The sequence below is a fragment of the Oncorhynchus kisutch genome, linkage group LG15, assembly GCF_002021735.2.
Source record: "Oncorhynchus kisutch isolate 150728-3 linkage group LG15, Okis_V2, whole genome shotgun sequence".
Classification (NCBI taxonomy): Eukaryota; Metazoa; Chordata; class Actinopteri; order Salmoniformes; family Salmonidae; genus Oncorhynchus; species Oncorhynchus kisutch.
This window is the reverse complement of record NC_034188.2, coordinates 87,185,170-87,203,768: the sequence shown is the minus strand read 5'-3', so window position 1 is coordinate 87,203,768 and position 18,599 is coordinate 87,185,170. Positions and strand designations below refer to the sequence as shown.

Below are 18,599 nucleotides of genomic sequence, written 5' to 3'. Positions count from 1 at the left end.
CTCCTCTCTATATTCCTAGTAGATACTGTAACTCTCCTCTCTATATTCCCAGTAGATACTGTAACTCTCCTCTCCTCTCTATATTCCCAGTAGATACTGTAACTCTCCTCTCTATATTCCCAGTAGATACTGTAACTCTCCTCTCCTCTCTATATTCCTAGTAGATACTGTAACTCTCCTCTCTATATTCCCAGTAGATACTGTAACTCTCCTCTCTATATTCCCAGTAGATACTGTAACTCTCCTCTCTATATTCCTAGTAGATACTGTAACTCTCCTCTCTATATTCCTAGTAGATACTGTAACTCTCCTCTCTATATTCCTAGTAGATACTGTAACTCACCTCTCTATATTCCTAGTAGATACTGTAACTCACCTCTCTATATTCCTAGTAGATACTGTAACTCTCCTCTCCTCTCTATATTCCCAGTAGATACTGTAACTCTCCTCTCTATATTCCTAGTAGATACTGTAACTCTCCTCTCTATATTCCTAGTAGATACTGTAACTCTCCTCTCTATATTCCTAGTAGATACTGTAACTCTCCTCTCTATATTCCCAGTAGATACCGTAACTCACCTCTCCTTCTCTGCATAGTCATTGTGGAGCTGGACCTGTTTCTCCTGGACCAGGTTCTCAGCCTGGTTCTTCAGGGACTGCTCATAGTCCCGGATCTTCTCCTTCAGGGCTTTAATAGTCACCTCTAGACCAGGAGAGAGAAGACACCATGAGAGAGAGATGGGGGGGGGGGAGGGTGAGAGAAGACACCATGAGATAGAGGGGGGGGTGGGTGGGAAAGGAAGAGGGGGGAGGGTGAGAGAAGACACCATGAGAGACAGAGAGAGGGTGGAATACATTAAGATGTCCCTTGATGAAAGGAATATTATAAACAGGATTCATCCTAGCTTGAAACTAAAAGGCCAATCGGGTGATATCCCGGGAAATAAAGGAAATGAGCACTCTGTTTCTGCATAAAACCAGCCGATATTTACTGACGGGACATGAACAGGATCACCTTTATCAGATACCCCATACCATGCTGAGGGATGTCTGGCTGTGTTGATACCCCATACCCTGCTGAGGGATGTCTGGCTGTGTTGATACCCCATACCCTGCTGAGGGATGTCTGGCTGTGTTGATACCCCATACCCTGCTGAGGGATGTCTGGCTGTGTTGATACCCCATACCCCTGCTGAGGGATGTCTGGCTGGCTGTACTGATACCCCATACCCCTGCTGAGGGATGTCTGGCTGGCTGTACTGATACCCCATACCCCTGCTGAGGGATGTCTGGCTGGCTGTACTGATACCCCATACCCCTGCTGAGGGATGTCTGGCTGGCTGTACTGATACCCCATACCCCTGCTGAGGGATGTCTGGCTGGCTGTACTGATACCCCTGCTGAGGGATGTCTGGCTGGCTGTACTGATACCCCTGCTGAGGGATGTCTGGCTGGCTGTACTGATACCCCATACCCCTGCTGAGGGATGTCTGGCTCGCTGTACTGATACCCCATGCCCCTGCTGAGGGATGTCTGGCTAGCTGTGCTGATACCCCATATCCCTGCTGAGGGATGTCTGGCTGGCTGTACTGTACTGATACCCCATACCCCTGCTGAGGGATGTCTGGCTGGCTGTACTGATACCCCATACCCCTGCTGAGGGATGTCTGGCTGGCTGTACTGATACCCCATACCCCTGCTGAGGGATGTCTGGCTGGCTGTACTGTACTGATACCCCATAGCCCTGCTGAGGGATGTCTGGCTGGCTGTACTGATACCCCCATAGCCCTGCTGAGGGATGTGTGGCTGGCTGTACTGATACCCCATACCCCTGCTGAGGGATGTCTGGCTGGCTGTACTGATACCCCTGCTGAGGGATGTCTGGCTGGCTGTACTGATACCCCATACCCCTGCTGAGGGATGTCTGGCTCGCTGTACTGATACCCCATGCCCCTGCTGAGGGATGTCTGGCTAGCTGTGCTGATACCCCATATCCCTGCTGAGGGATGTCTGGCTAGCTGTGCTGATACCCCATATCCCTGCTGAGGGATGTCTGGCTGGCTGTACTGTACTGATACCCCATACCCCTGCTGAGGGATGTCTGGCTGGCTGTACTGATACCCCATACCCCTGCTGAGGGATGTCTGGCTGGCTGTACTGATACCCCATACCCCTGCTGAGGGATGTCTGGCTAGCTGTGAGAGGAAACCACAGAGAGAGGAAACCACAGAGAGAGGAAACCACAGAGAGAGGAAACCACAGAGAGAGGAAACCACAGAGAGAGGAAACCACAGAGAGAGGAAACCACAGAGAGGAAACCACAGAGAGAAAAAGCTGGTGTAATAGGTGGATGTCTGAGAGGGCGATTCCTTTAAGGGAGTGAGATAAAGATTGAGAGCACTGCTGATCGTTGGATTTGATTTAGAATTCTCAGCACTGTGCACGAGTGAGTGATTTAAACCCCATTCTCCCTGTTCTGACACACAATCAATCGCGAAGAGTTCTTTCAGAGCCCTCTTACCCAGCCACTGTTTAACACCTTGCTGGGATCTTACCCAGCCACTGTTTAACACCTTGCTGGGATCTTACCCAGCCACTGTTTAACACCTTGCTGGGATCTTACCCGGCCACTGTTTAACACCTTGCTGGGATCTTACCCAGCCACTGTTTAACACCTTGCTGGGATCTTACCCGGCCACTGTTTAACACCTTGCTGGGATCTTACCCGGCCACTGTTTAACACCTTGCTGGGATCTTACCCGGCCACTGTTTAACACCTTGCTGGGATCAATGTCAACTGCTGAGGGTTTCTCTGTCTGTGTGTGTGAGGAGGGGACGAGGGGGGTTCTCTATCTGTGTGTGTGTGTGTGTGTGAGGGGGGGGGTTCTCTATCTGTGTGTGTGAGGAGGGGATGGGGGGGTTCTCTATCTGTGTGTAGGTGTGTGTGGGGGGGGGGGTTCTCTATCTCTATCTCTGTGTGTGTGTGTGTGTGGGGGGTTCTCCGTCTGTGTGTGTGAGGAGGGGACGGGGGGTTCTCTAGCTCTGTGTGTGTGTGTGGGGGGGGGTTCTCCGTCTGTGTGTGTGAGGAGGGGGTTCTCTGTCTGTGTGTGTGTTGGCGGGGGTTCTCCAGCTGTGTGTGCGAGGGTGGGTGGGTGGGGGGGGGGGGGGGGGTTCTCTGTCTGTGTGTGTGTGAGAGGGGGTTCTCTGTCTCTGTGTGTGTGTGAGGGTGGGGGTTCTCTGTCTGTGTGTGTGTGAGAGGGGGTTCTCTGTCTCTGTGTGTGTGAGAGGGGGTTCTCTGTCTCTGTGTGTGAGAGGGGGGTTCTCTGTCTGTGTGTGTGTGAGGGGGGGGGTCTATTCAGTCTGAAAGGATAAAGGATTAGGAAGTGGAATAATCAATAGCGGAATAGAACGCTGCTGCTATCGAGGTGTTCAATTAACTGTCTCACCCTCCCTCCCTCCCGACACCCCTCCATCTCCCCCCTCTCCTGCCCCCCCCCTCCTCTTCACCCCCCCTCTCTCTCCTCTCCACACCCCCCCTCAGGGTTTCTAGATATTCCACTGTGTCTGGCACAGCTCTCTCCTTCCTCCCTTCTCTCTCTCCGTTGTATTGGTTTGTGAGAGAGTGAGTGTGACTCACCCTGGTTCTTGACCTCGGCAAACTCTTTGTTGTAGTCCTCTAGAGTCTCTCTGAGTTTGAGGTTCTCTGTCTCGATGTCGTGCATCCGCTGGAGCTTCAGGTGTAACTGCTGACCCAACTCCAGTACAGGGACGGGGTCTGAGAAAACACACACACACTATGTTACACACACACACAGCTAGCTAGTGGTCCTGTTGAGAAACAGCAGTTAGGATTAGCTACAGTCATCCACCCTACTCTACTACGCTGTAGTGCTGAGAGAGTGAGAGAGAGAGAGAGAGAGAGATGTCTCCCATGCCAATGAAGCCCTTTTGAATTGAGAGCGCGACAGGAAGCATTTCGTACGACAAACGACATTGGGTGATTCCCAATGTGCCGCTAGTTTAAGTCAGAGTTGAGTTACGGATCAGTGTTGTCTGTTGCTCTGATAAAGTGGGGCTTGTCAGTCAGTCTGATTCTCACTGGTGGGGGGGCGGGTGGGGGGGCGGGCGGGTGGGGGACGGGTGATTGACAGGCGTAAAGTAGGAAGTGACGGGAGAGTGATGCACATCATCATCCCCGCAAAATGAGCAGTGTGTGTGTGTGTGTGTGTGTGTGTGTCTGTAACGTAGTGTGTGTGTAACGTAGTGTGTGTGTGTGTGTGTCTGTAACGTGGTGTGTGTGTAACGTAGTGTGTGTGTGTGTGTGTGTAATGTAGTGTGTGTGTGTGTGTGTGTAACATTGTGTGTGTGTGTGTGTTTGTGTGTGTGTGTGTGTGTGTGTAGGGTTCTGTAAATGTCCAGGCCTCAACACACAACATCCACTCCAACAAGCTATCCAGGCTGTATCACAACCAGGCGTGACTGGGAGTCCCATAGGGCAGCGCACATTTGGCCCGGCGTCATCTGGGTTTAGCCGGTATAGACCGTCATTGTAAATAAATAAAAATGTGTTCTTAACTGACTTGCCTAGTTTAAAAAAAAAAAAATAATAATTATAACTTTGAATGAGCATGAATGAAATGACCTCATTATCTCGTGTCAAGTTAAGAACAGCACAGCCAGGGTTGGGACAGACATATTCATCACAGTGAAAGAAATGGTGCTGGGAATGACCCGTCTTCCCCCAGGATGAAATATAGTTCTACAGCTTTGTCTTCCCCTGTTGGTGCTGATGAGCCTGTTTCTATGGATGAGGGAGCAGTCTGAACAGCATGTCACCGACCTGAGTGGATGAAGGCCTGGTACTACACACAACCATCTCCTCTCCTCTCTTACCTGGGACATCTATCTCCTCTCCTCTCTTATCTGGGACATCTATCTCCTCTCCTCTCTTATCTGGGACATCTATCTCCTCTCCTCTCTTACCTGGGACATCCATCTCCTCTCCTCTCTTACCTGGGACATCCATCTCCTCTCCTCTCTTACCTGGGACATCCATCTCCTCCCCTCTCTTACCTGGGACATCCATCTCCTCTCCTCACTTACTTGGGACAACCATCTCCTCTCCTCACTTACCTGGGACATCCATCTCCTCTCTTACTTGGGACATCCATCTCCTCTCCTCTCTTACTTGGGACATCCATCTCCTCTCTTACTTGGGACAACCATCTCCTCTCCTCTCTTACCTGGGACATCCATCTCCTCTCTTACTTGGGACATCCATCTCCTCTCCTCTCTTACCTGGGACATCTATCTCCTCTCCTCTCCTCTCTTACTTGGGACATCCATCTCCTCTCTTACTTGGGACAACCATCTCCTCTCTTACTTGGGACAACCATCTCCTCTCTTACTTGGGACAACCATCTCCTCTCTTACTTGGGACAACCATCTCCTCTCCTCTCCTCTCTTACTTGGGACAACCATCTCCTCTCCTCTCTTACTTGGGACAACCATCTCCTCTCCTCTCTTACTTGGGACAACCATCTCCTCTCCTCTCTTACTTGGGACAACCATCTCCTCTCCTCTCTTACTTGGGACAACCATCTCCTCTCCTCTCTTACTTGGGACAACCATCTCCTCTCCTCTCTTACTTGGGACAACCATCTCCTCTCCTCTCTTACTTGGGACAACCATCTCCTCTCCTCTCTTACTTGGGACAACCATCTCCTCTCCTCTCTTACTTGGGACAACCATCTCCTCTCCTCTCTTACCTGGGACATCTATCTCCTCTCCTCTCTTACCTGGGACATCCATCTCCCCTCTTACTTGGGACATCCATCTCCCTCTTACTTGGGACATCCATCTCCTCTCTTACTTGGGACATCCATCTCCTCTCTTACTTGGGACAACCATCTCCTCTCTTACTTGGGACAACCATCTCCTCTCTTACTTGGGACAACCATCTCCTCTCTTACTTGGGACAACCATCTCCTCTCTTACTTGGGACAACCATCTCCTCTCCTCTCTTACTTGGGACAACCATCTCCTCTCCTCTCTTACTTGGGACAACCATCTCCTCTCCTCTCTTACTTGGGACAACCATCTCCTCTCCTCTCTTACTTGGGACAACCATCTCCTCTCCTCTCTTACTTGGGACAACCATCTCCTCTCCTCTCTTACTTGGGACAACCATCTCCTCTCCTCTCTTACTTGGGACAGCCATCTCCTCTCCTCTCTTACTTGGGACAACCATCTCCTCTCCTCTCTTACCTGGGACATCTATCGCCTCTCCTCTCTTACCTGGGACATCCATCTCCCCTCTTACTTGGGACATCCATCTCCCCTCTTACTTGGGACATCCATCTCCTCTCCTCTCTTACTTGGGACATCCATCTCCTCTCCTCTCTTACTTGGGACATCCATCTCCTCTCCTCTCTTACTTGGGGCAACCATCTCCTCTCCTCTCTTACTTGGGACAACCCTCTCCTCACTTACTTGGGACAACCATTTCCTCTCCTCTCTTACATGGGACATCCATCTCCTCTCCTCTCTTACCTGGGACATCTATCTCCTCCTCTCTTACCCTGGACATAAATCTCTCTCTTACTTGGGACATCATCTCCTCTCTTACTTGGGACAACCATCTCCTCTCTTACTTGGGACAACCATCTCCTCTCTTACTTGGGACAACCATCTCCTCTCTTACTTGGGACAAACCATCTCCTCTCTTACTTGGGACAAACCATCTCCTCTCTTACTTGGGACAACCATCTCCTCTCTTACTTGGGACAACAATCTCCTCTCTTACTTGGGACAACCATCTCCTCTCTTACTTGGGACAACCATCTCCTCTCTTACTTGGGACAACCATCTCCTCTCTTACTTGGGACAACCATCTCCTCTCTTACTTGGGACAACCATCTCCTCTCCTCTCTTACCTGGGACATCCATCTCCTCTCTTACTTGGGACAGCCATCTCCTCTCCTCTCTTACTTGGGACAACCATCTCCTCTCCTCTCTTACCTGGGACATCTATCGCCTCTCCTCTCTTACCTGGGACATCCATCTCCCCTCTTACTTGGGACATCCATCTCCTCTCCTCTCTTACTTGGGACATCCATCTCCTCTCCTCTCTTACTTGGGACATCCATCTCCTCTCCTCTCTTACTTGGGGCAACCATCTCCTCTCCTCTCTTACTTGGGACAACCCTCTCCTCACTTACTTGGGACAACCATTTCCTCTCCTCTCTTACATGGGACATCCATCTCCTCTCCTCTCTTACCTGGGACATCTATCTCCTCTCCTCTCTTACCTGGGACATAAATCTCCTCTCTTACTTGGGACATCCATCTCCTCTCTTACTTGGGACAACCATCTCCTCTCTTACTTGGGACAACCATCTCCTCTCTTACTTGGGACAACCATCTCCTCTCTTACTTGGGACAACCATCTCCTCTCTTACTTGGGACAAACCATCTCCTCTCTTACTTGGGACAACAATCTCCTCTCTTACTTGGGACAACCATCTCCTCTCTTACTTGGGACAACCATCTCCTCTCTTACTTGGGACAACCATCTCCTCTCTTACTTGGGACAACCATCTCCTCTCTTACTTGGGACAACCATCTCCTCTCCTCTCTTACCTGGGACATCCATCTCCTCTCTTACTTGGGACATCCATCTCCTCTCCTCTCTTACTTGGGACATCCATCTCCTCTCCTCTCTTATTTGGGACAACCATCCCCTCTCCTCTCTTACTTGGGACAACCATCTCCTCTCCTCACTTACCTGGGACATCCATCTCCTCTCCTCTCTTACCTGGGACATCCATCTCCTCTCCTCTCTTACCTGGGACATCTATCTCCTCTCCTCTCTTACCTGGGACATCCATCTCCTCTCCTCTCTTACCTGGGACATCCATCTCCATCTCTTACCTGGAACATCTATCAATCTCTTGTAGACGTTCAAGAAGGAACCTTCTGCTTCTTTACTTCTTTTGCTCAAGGCATCGATCTGAAAGGAGGAGAGGATTAGAAGATGAGAGGAGAGGATGAGAGGAGAGAGAAGAGACGATGAGAGGAGAGGATGAGAGGAGAAGATGAGGAGAGGATGAGAGGAGAGACAAGAGACGATGAGAGGAGATGATGAGAGGAGAAGATGAGGAGAGGATGAGAGGAGAGAGAAGACACGATGAGAGGAGAAAAGAGGAACCAACTTAATCAAAAACACGCAGATAGACAAACTGACAGCTTAATAGCACTGGTTAGAGGAGGCAGGTAGCCTAGTGGTTGAGAGGCAGGTAGCCTAGTGGTTAGAGGAGGCAGGTAAGCCTAGTGGTTAGAGGAGGCAGGTAGCCCAGTGGTTAGAGGAGGCAGGTAGCCCAGTGGTTAGGAGGAGGCAGGTAGGCCCAGTGGTTAGAGGAGGCAGGTAGCCCAGTGGTTAGAGGAGGCAGGTAGCCCAGTGGTTAGAGGACGGCATGTAGCCCGTGGTTAGAGCCTAGTGGTTAGAGGAGGAGGGTAGCCAAGTGGTTAGAGGAGGCAGGTAGCCTAGTGGTTAGAGGAGGCAGGTAGCCCAGTGGTTAGAGGAGGCAGGTAGCCCAGTGGTTGAGGAGGCAGGTAGCCCAGTGGTTAGAGGAGGCCGGTAGCCCAGTGGTTAGAGGGGCAGGTAGCCCAGTGGTTAGGGAGGCAGGTAGCCCAGTGGTTAGAGAGGTCAGGTAGCCCAGTGGTTAGAGGAGGCAGGTAGCCCAGTGGTTAGAGGAGGCAGGTAGCCCAGTGGTTAGAGGAGGCAGGTAGCCCAGTGGTTAGAGGAGGCAGGTAGCCCAGTGGTTAGAGGAGGCAGGTAGCCCAGTGGTTAGAGGAGGCAGGTAGCCTAGTGGTTAGAGGAGGCAGGTAGCCTAGTGGTTAGAGGAGGCAGGTAGCCTAGTGGTTAGAGGAGGCAGGTAGCCTAGTGGTTAGAGGAGGCAGGTAGCCTAGTGGTTAGAGGAGGCAGGTAGCCTAGTGGTTAGAGGAGGCAGGTAGCCTAGTGGTTAGAGGAGGCAGGTAGCCTAGTGGTTAGAGGAGGCAGGTAGCCTAGTGGTTAGAGGAGGCAGGTAGCCTAGTGGTTAGAGGAGGCAGGTAGCCTAGTGGTTAGAGGAGGCAGGTAGCCTAGTGGTTAGAGGAGGCAGGTAGCCTAGTGGTTAGAGGAGGCAGGTAGCCTAGTGGTTAGAGGAGGCAGGTAGCCTAGTGGTTAGAGGGGCAGGTAGCCTAGGTTTAGGGGAGGTGCAGGTAGCCTAGTGGTTAGAGGAGGCAGTAGCCTAGTGGTTAGAGGAGGCAGGTAGCCTAGTGGTTAGAGGAGGCAGGTAGCCTAGGTGGTTAGAGGAGGCAGGTAGCCTAGTGGTTAGAGGAGGCAGGTAGCCTAGTGGTTAGAGGAGGCAGGTAGCCTAGTGGTTAGAGGAGGCAGGTAGCCTAGTGGTTAGAGGAGGCAGGTAGCCTAGGGTTAGAGGAGGCAGGTAGCGATTGGTTAGAGAGCAGGTAGCCTAGTGGTTAGAGGAGGCAGGTAGCCTAGTGGTTAGAGGAGGCAGGTAGCCTAGTGGTTAGAGGAGGCAGGTAGCCTAGTGGTTAGAGGAGGCGGTAGCCCTAGTGGTTAGAGGTATGAGGATGGCAGGTTCAGCCTAGTGTTAGAGGAGGCAGGTAGCCTAGTGGTTAGAGGAGGCAGGTAGCCTAGTGGTTAGAGGAGGCAGGTAGCCTAGTGGTTAGAGGAGGCAGGTAGCCTAGTGGTTAGAGGAGGCAGGTAGCCTAGTGGTTAGAGGAGGCAGGTAGCCTAGTGGTTAGAGGAGGCAGGTAGCCTAGTGGTTAGAGGAGGCAGGTAGCCTAGTGGTTAGAGACAGGTAGCCTAGTGTTAGAGGAAGGCAGGTAGCATAGGTGGTTAGAGACAGGTAGCCTAGTGGTTAGAGGAGGCAGGTAGCCTTAGTGGTTAGAGACAGGTAGCCTAGTGGTTAGAGCGTTGGGTCAGTAACAGAAAGGTTGCTGGATCGATTCCCCCGAGCTGACAAGGTAAAAATCTGTCGTTCTGCCCCTGGACGAGGCAGTTAACCCACTGTTCCCCGGTAGGCCATCCTTGTAAATAAGAATGTGTTCTCAACTGACTTGTCTAGCTAAATAAAGGTGAAATAAAAAAATAAATGTACAAAAATAATGCTGTTGATCTCTAATAACTAGTAGTTGTTTCTACTCCACACACTGTTGAGATGTTAATCTGATGACTGACGCCTTTCTGTTGCTAACCATGTCTGTCTGTCTGGCTCTGCCATGTAAAACGCGACCACAATGACCTCAGTTAACAGCTGCCCTCAGCCATGGCCACACACACACACACACACACACACCAGGGTTTCCGTTGGCTGGTACATGCAGGCTTAGGCAAAACATTTTAACAAAAGCTGCTCCTCTGGTGACCCACACCAGTCTGTGCGCTCCTCTGGTGACCCACACCAGTCTGTGCGCAACTCTGGTGACCCACCAGTCTGTGCGCAACTCTGGTGACCCACACCAGTCTGTGCGCAACTCTGGTGACCCACACCAGTCTGTGCGCAACTCTGGTGACCCACACCAGTCTGTGCGTAACTCTGGTGACCCACACCAGTCTGTGCGTAACTCTGGTGACCCACACCAGTCTGTGCGTAACTCTGGTGACCCACACCAGTCTGTGCGTAACTCTGGTGACCCACACCAGTCTGTGCGTAACTCTGGTGACCCACACCAGTCTGTGCGTAACTCTGGTGACCCACACCAGTCTGTGCGTAACTCTGGTGACCCACACCAGTCTGTGTGTAACTCTGGTGACCCACACCAGTCTGTGTGTAACTCTGGTGACCCACACCAGTCTGTGTGTAACTCTGGTGACCCACACCAGTCTGTGTGTAACTCTGGACACTTGGCATTCAGGCCAAAGAATTCAGTCAATCTTGGTTTCATCAGACCAGAGAATTTTGTTTCATCAGGTCTGAGAGTCTTTAGGAGCCATTTGGTTTTTATTGAGGAGTGGCTTCCGTCTAGCCACTAAGGCCTGACTGGTGGAGTGCTGCAGAGATGGTTGTCCTTCTGGAAGGTTCTCCCATCTCCACAGAGGAACTCTGGAGCTCTGTCAGTAACCATCGGGTTCTTGTTCACCTCTCTGACCAAGGCCCTTTGGCCGGACGGCCAGCTGTAGGAAGAGTCTTGGTGGTTCCAAACTTCTTTCATTTTTGGTATTTTTTGGTACCTTTCCATTTTTTGGTACCCTTCCCCAGATCTGTGCCTCAACACAATCCGGTCTCGGAGCTCTACGGACAATTAATTTGACCGCATGGCTTGGTTTTTGCTCTGATATGCACTGTGGGATCTTATATAGACAGGTGTGTGCCCATCCAAACCATGGTGGACTCCCAGTCAACATCTCAAGGTTGATCAATGGAAACAGAATGAACCTGAGCTCAATTTCTAGTCTCATAGCAAAGGGTCTGAAGCGGAGTCTGAGGGTTAGGATAATGTTGTTGATGTTTTTTTAATTATTTTTTAAATTATTATTATTATTATATTTTCTTCTTGGGCCTCTATAACTATATCTATTGTTTTTATTTTTGTTGTTGTTGTGTGATTTGGATTAATCCCCTCTACCACACGGAACCCCACTAATCTACTGACGGAACGTAAGGGGTGGCTAACAGACCTCCATCCTATGCTAGCTTGCTACCGATGCCCTGGCTAGCTGTCTAAATCACCAACCAACCTCTCCACTCACCGGACCCTTTTGATCACTCGACTAAGCATGCCTATCCTTAATGTCAATATGTCTTGTCCATTTCTGTTCTGGTTAGTGTTTATTGGCTTATTTCACTGTAGAGCCTCTAGTCCTGCTCACTATACCTTATCCAACCTATTAGTTCCACCACCCACACATGCAATGACATCTCCTGGTTTCAACGATGTTTCTAGAGACAATATCTCTCTCTTCATCACTCAATACCTAGGTTTACCTCCACTGTATTCACATCCTGCCATACATTTGTCTGTACATTATACCTTGATGCTATTTTATCGCCCCCAGAAACCTCCTTTTACTCTATGTTCCAGACGTTCTAGACGACCAATTCTCATAGCTTTTAGCCGTACCCTTATTCTACTCCTCCTATGTTCCTCTGGCGATGTAGAGGTGAATCCAGGCCCTGCAGTGCCTAGCTCCACTCCTATTCCCCAGGCGCTCTCTTTTGACGACTTCTGTAACCGTAATAGCCTTGGTTTCATGCATGTTAACATTAGAAGCCTCCTCCCTAAGTTTGTTCTATTCACTGCTTTAGCACACTCTGCCAACCCGGATGTTCTAGCTGTGTCTGAATCCTGGCTTAGGAAGACCACCAAAAATTCTGAAGTTTTAATTCCAAACTACAACATTTTCAGACAAGATAGAACTGCCAAAGGGGGCGGTGTTGCAATCTACTGCAAAGATAGCCTGCAGAGTTCTGTCCTACTATCCAGGTCTGTACCCAAACAATTTGAACTTCTACTTTTAAAAATCCACCTCTCTAAAAACAAGTCTCTCACCGTTGCCGCCTGCTATAGACCACCCTCTGCCCCCAGCTGTGCTCTGGACACCATATGTGAACTGATTGCCCCCCATCTATCTTCAGAGTTCGTGCTGCTAGGCGACCTAAACTGGAACATGCTTAACACCCCAGCCATCCTACAATCTAAACTTGATGCCCTCAATCTCACACAAATAATCAATGAACCTACCAGGTACCTCCCCAAAACCTTAAACACGGGCACCCTCATAGATATCATCCTAACCAACTTCCCCTCTAAATACACCTCTGCTGTCTTCAACCAAGATCTCAGCGATCACTGCCTCATTGCCTGCATCCGTAATGGGTCAGCGGTCAAACGACCTCCACTCATCACTGTAAAACGCTCCCTGAAACACTTCTGCGAGCAGGCCTTTCTAATCGACCTGGCCGGGGTATCCTGGAAGGATATTGATCTCATCCCGTCAGTAGAGGATGCCTGGATATTTTTTAAAAATGCCTTCCTAACCATCTTAAATAAACATGCCCCATTCAAGAAATTTAGAACCAGGAACAGATATAGCCCTTGGTTCTCCCCAGACCTGACTGCCCTTAACCAACACAAAAACATCCTATGGCGTTCTGCATTAGCATCGAACAGCCCCCGTGATATGCAGCTGTTCAGGGAAGCTAGAAATCATTATACACAGGCAGTTAGAAAAGCCAAGGCTAGCTTTTTCAAGCAGAAATTTGCTTCCTGCAACACTAACTCAAAAAAGTTCTGGGACACTGTAAAGTCCATGGAGAATAAGAACACCTCCTCCCAGCTGCCCACTGCACTGAAGATAGGAAACACTGTCACCACTGATAAATCCACCATAATTGAGAATTTCAATAAGCATTTTTCTACGGCTGGCCATGCTTTCCACCTGGCTACTCCTACCCCGGACAACAGCACTGCACCCCCAACAGCAACTCGCCCAAGCCTTCCCCATTTCTCCTTCTCCCAAATCCATTCAGCTGATGTTCTGAAAGAGCTGCAAAATCTGGACCCCTACAAATCAGCCGGGCTAGACAATCTGGACCCTTTCTTTCTAAAATTATCTGCCGAAATTGTTGCCACCCCTATTACTAGCCTGTTCAACCTCTCTTTCGTGTCGTCTGAGATTCCCAAAGATTGGAAAGCAGCTGCGGTCATCCCCCTCTTCAAAGGGGGGGACACTCTTGACCCAAACTGCTACAGACCTATATCTATCCTACCGTGCCTTTCTAAGGTCTTCGAAAGCCAAGTCAACAAACAGATTACCGACCATTTCGAATCTCACCATACCTTCTCTGCTATGCAATCTGGTTTCAGAGCTGGTCATGGGTGCGCCTCAGCCACGCTCAAGGTCCTAAACGATATCTTAACCGCCATCGATAAGAAACATTACTGTGCAGGCGTATTCATTGATCTGGCCAAGGCTTTCGACTCTGTCAATCACCATATCCTCATCGGCAGACTCGACAGCCTTGGTTTCTCAAATGATTGCCTCGCCTGGTTCACCAACTACTTCTCTGATAGAGTTCAGTGTGTCAAGTCGGAGGGTCTGCTGTCCGAACCTCTGGCAGTCTCTATGGGGGTGCCACAGGGTTCAATTCTTGGACCGACTCTCTTCTCTGTATACATCAATGAGGTCGCTCTTGCTGCTGGTGAGTCCCTGATCCACCTCTACGCAGACGACACCATTCTGTATACTTCCGGCCCTTCTTTGGACACTGTGTTAACAACCCTCCAGGCAAGCTTCAATGCCATACAACTCTCCTTCCGTGGCCTCCAATTGCTCTTAAATACAAGTAAAACTAAATGCATGCTCTTCAACCGATCGCTACCTGCACCTACCCGCCTGTCCAACATCACTACTCTGGACGGCTCTGACTTAGAATACGTGGACAACTACAAATACTTAGGTGTCTGGTTAGACTGTAAACTCTCCTTCCAGACCCATATCAAACATCTCCAATCCAAAGTTAAATCTAGAATTGGCTTCCTATTTCGCAACAAAGCATCCTTCACTCATGCTGCCAAACATACCCTTGTAAAACTGACCATCCTACCAATCCTCGACTTTGGCGATGTCATTTACAAAATAGCCTCCAATACCCTACTCAACAAATTGGATGCAGTCTATCACAGTGCAATCCGTTTTATCACCAAAGCCCCATATACTACCCACCATTGCGACCTGTACGCTCTCGTTGGCTGGCCCTCGCTTCATACTCGTCGCCAAACCCACTGGCTCCATGTCATCTACAAGACCCTGCTAGGTAAAGTCCCCCCTTATCTCAGCTCGCTGGTCACCATAGCATCTCCCACCTGTAGCACACGCTCCAGCAGGTATATCTCTCTAGTCACCCCCAAGACCAATTCTTTCTTTGGCCGCCTCTCCTTCCAGTTCTCTGCTGCCAATGACTGGAACGAACTACAAAAATCTCTGAAACTGGAAACACTTATCTCCCTCACTAGCTTTAAGCACCAACTGTCAGAGCAGCTCACAGATTACTGCACCTGTACATAGCCCACCTAAAATTTAGCCCAAACAACTACCTCTTTCCCAACTGTATTTAATTTTTATTTATTTATTTATTTTGCTCCTTTGCACCCCATTATTTTTTTATTTCTACTTTGCACATTCTTCCATTGCAAAACTACCATTCCAGTATTTTACTTGCTATATTGTATTTACTTTGCCATCATGGCCTTTTTTTGCCTTTACCTCCCTTCTCACCTCATTTGCTCACATTGTATATAGACTTGTTTATACTGCATTATTGACTGTATGTTTGTTTTTACTCCATGTGTAACTCTGTGTCGTTTTATCTGTCGAACTGCTTTGCTTTATCTTGGCCAGGTCGCAATTGTAAATGAGAACTTGTTCTCAACTTGCCTACCTGGTTAAATAAAGGTAAAATAAAAAAAAATAAAAAAAATGAAGTCAGAGGGTTAGGATAATGAAGTCAGAGGGTTAGGATAATGAAGTCAGAGGGTTAGGATAATGAAGTCAGAGGGTTAGGATAATGAAGTCAGAGGGTTAGGATAATGTCTGTTTGATTCTCATCATGACCCAGAGAAATCTACTTTTCAATGGCAAATCAAGACAGAGGGAAGTATCAGGTTTGGTTTCAGTTACCAAACATACAATATTGCACAAATCCCGTCTTAGTCACAGTACTAGAATACAGGGTTGACCACACACAGTGATGTAAGAATCCAACGCCACAGACAGGGAAGGTTAATCAACAACCAGGTCTACAGACCACTGGACAACAGGGTCGACCAGGTCTACAGACCACTGGACAACAGGGTCGACCAGGTCTACAGACCACTGGACAACAGGGTCGACCAGGTCTACAGACCACTGGACACAGGGTCGACCAGGTCTACAGACCACTGGACAACAGGGTCGACCAGGTCTACAGACCCTGGACAACAGGGTCGACCAGGTCTACAGACCACTGGACAACAGGGTCGACCAGGTCTACAGACCACTGGACAACAGGGTCGACCAGGTCTACAGACCACTGGACAACAGGGTCGACCAGGTCTACAGACCACTGGACAACAGGGTCGACCAGGTCTACAGACCACTGGACAACAGGGTCGACCAGGTCTACAGACCACTGGACAACAGGGTCGACCAGGTCTACAGACCACTGGACAACAGGGTCGACCAGGTCTACAGACCACTGGACAACAGGGTCGACCAGGTCTACAGACCACTGGACAACAGGGTCGACCAGGTCTACAGACCACTGGACAACAGGGTCGACCAGGTCTACAGACCACTGGACAACAGGGTCGACCAGGTCTACAGACCACTGGACAACAGGGTCGACCAGGTCTACAGACCACTGGACAACAGGGTCGACCAGGTCTACAGACCACTGGACAACAGGGTCGACCAGGTCTACAGACCACTGGACAACAGAGTCGACCAGGTCTACAGACCACTGGACAACAGGGTCGACCAGGTCTACAGACCACTGGACAACAGGTTCGACCAGGTCTACAGACCACTGGACAACAGGTTCGACCAGGTCTACAGACCACTGGACAACAGGTTCGACCAGGTCTACAGACCACTGGACAACAGGTTCGACCAGGTCTACAGACCACTGGACAACAGGGTCGACCACGTATATAGACTACTGGATAACAGGGTTGACCAGGTATATAGACTACTGGATAACAGGGTTGACCACACCAAGTCCAAAACACCCATCACAGAATTACAACATCATATTAATACCATTACACATGTCTATGTAGCAGGTTCATTTGACAGGGGAAGGGCACAATGATTAGGCCTAACAATCAGAATACAAGTCGCCAAGGCAGGTGCTCAAACGTGTGTGCGAGCGCGCGGTAAGTACAGAGGAAAATAGCTGACAAGTTGAATAACACCCATACCGCTGCACCACGTCAATACTCACCACCAGACTGTGAAGCCCCTGAAATAACAGGCACTGTAAAATAATAACTGGCTGCTGCGCTGAGAAAGAAGAACCACAACCCAATGTTACACTGGAATATTCTCTGCCCTGCAGCAAGGCAGCCTTGGCACGGTATCTGTGTGTGTGTGTCTCGGTGTGTGTCTCAGTGTGTGTGTGTGTGTGTGTGTGTGTGTGTGTGTGTGTGTGTGTGTGTGTGTGTGTGTGTGTGTGTGTGTGTGTCGGTGCGTGTGTGTGTGTCGGTGCGTGTGTGTGTGTCGGTGCGTGTGTGTGTGTCGGTGTGTGTGTGTGTGTCGGTGTGTGTGTGTCGGTGTGTGTGTGTCGGTGTGTGTGTGTCGGTGTGTGTGTGTCGGTGTGTGTTGGTGTGTGTGTGTCGGTGTGTGTGTGTCGGTGTGTGTCGGTGTGTGTGTGTCGGGCTCATGAAGGTGAAATCATTGGGTAAAACTAGAATGTCCACTCATTCCATCCCCCATAACACCCAGGTTTCCAACAGCAACTTCCACACACGCCCTTTGGACACCCAAATATGAGAGGACAAATAAGCGTTATGCTGAAACTAGGCATAACTGACTCCAAGGGGAATAACCAAGGAAAGTCATAGAACACAAAACACACACACAGAAAGAGAAAACGCCTTGATATGGGAAGTATTGATTAACCCATCAACTACAGAGTTCACACCGGAAACAAATGAGTGATTTATTAAAAACCTCAGATGAAAAGCAACATCACCCTAGAAACGTGCAGCCATGCAGAATGACAGGAATTAAGATTAGTGGGTTGTGATTGGCTGATGCCAGGGTTTTTGTCGTGTCTCTTTTCACAGGAAGCAATTTAAACATGGCCAGGGGCACAGAGAGGGGCACAGAGAGAGAGAGAGAGAGAGAGAGCGAGAGAGAGAGAGAGAGAGAGAGACAGACAGACAGAGAGAGGGGGAGAGAGAGAGACAGACAGACAGAGAGAGGGAGAGAGAGAGAGAGAGACAGACAGAGAGAGAGGGAGAGAGAGGGAGAGAGAGGGAGAGAGAGAGACAGACAGACAGACAGAGAGAGGGAGAGAGAGGGAGAGAGAGAGACAGACAGACAGACAGACAGAGAGAGGGAGAGAGAGAGAGAGAGACAGACAGACATACAGACAGAGGGAGAGGGAGACACAGGGGGACAAACACCTGCTGAGGGGTGACAGCATTCCCTCCCTCATGCCCCCCTAGGCACAACTATGACAACATAACCAACAAAAACGGGTCACAACTCCTGCAGCTCTGTCGCACGCTGGGTATGTACATAGTCAACGGTAGGCTTCGAGGGGACTCCTATGGTAGGTACACCTATAGCTCATCTCTTGGCAGTAGTACTGTAGACTACTTTATCACTGACCTCAACCCAGAGTCTCTCAGAGAGTTCACAGTCAGCCCACTGACACTCCTATCAGATCACAGCAAAATCACAGTCTACTTAAACAGAGCAATACTCATTCATGAGGCATCAAAGCCAAAGGAACTGAGTAACATTAAGAAATGCTATAGATGGAAGGAATGCAGTTTGGAAACCTACCAAAAAACAATTAGACAACAACAAATTCAATCCCTTTTAG

At 49.6% G+C, this 18,599-nt stretch overlaps 1 protein-coding gene across 1 annotated transcript in view; it reads right to left on the bottom strand.

The window, feature by feature from the left end:
* Positions 1–18,599, bottom strand: part of cux1b (cut-like homeobox 1b) — a 162,230-nt gene that overhangs the window by 91,628 nt on the left and 52,003 nt on the right. Inside the window, 3 exon segments of the mRNA XM_031791238.1 lie at positions 580–703; positions 3,638–3,775; positions 7,933–8,011. Of these exon segments, the coding sequence (XP_031647098.1) occupies positions 580–703; positions 3,638–3,775; positions 7,933–8,011 (341 nt within the window).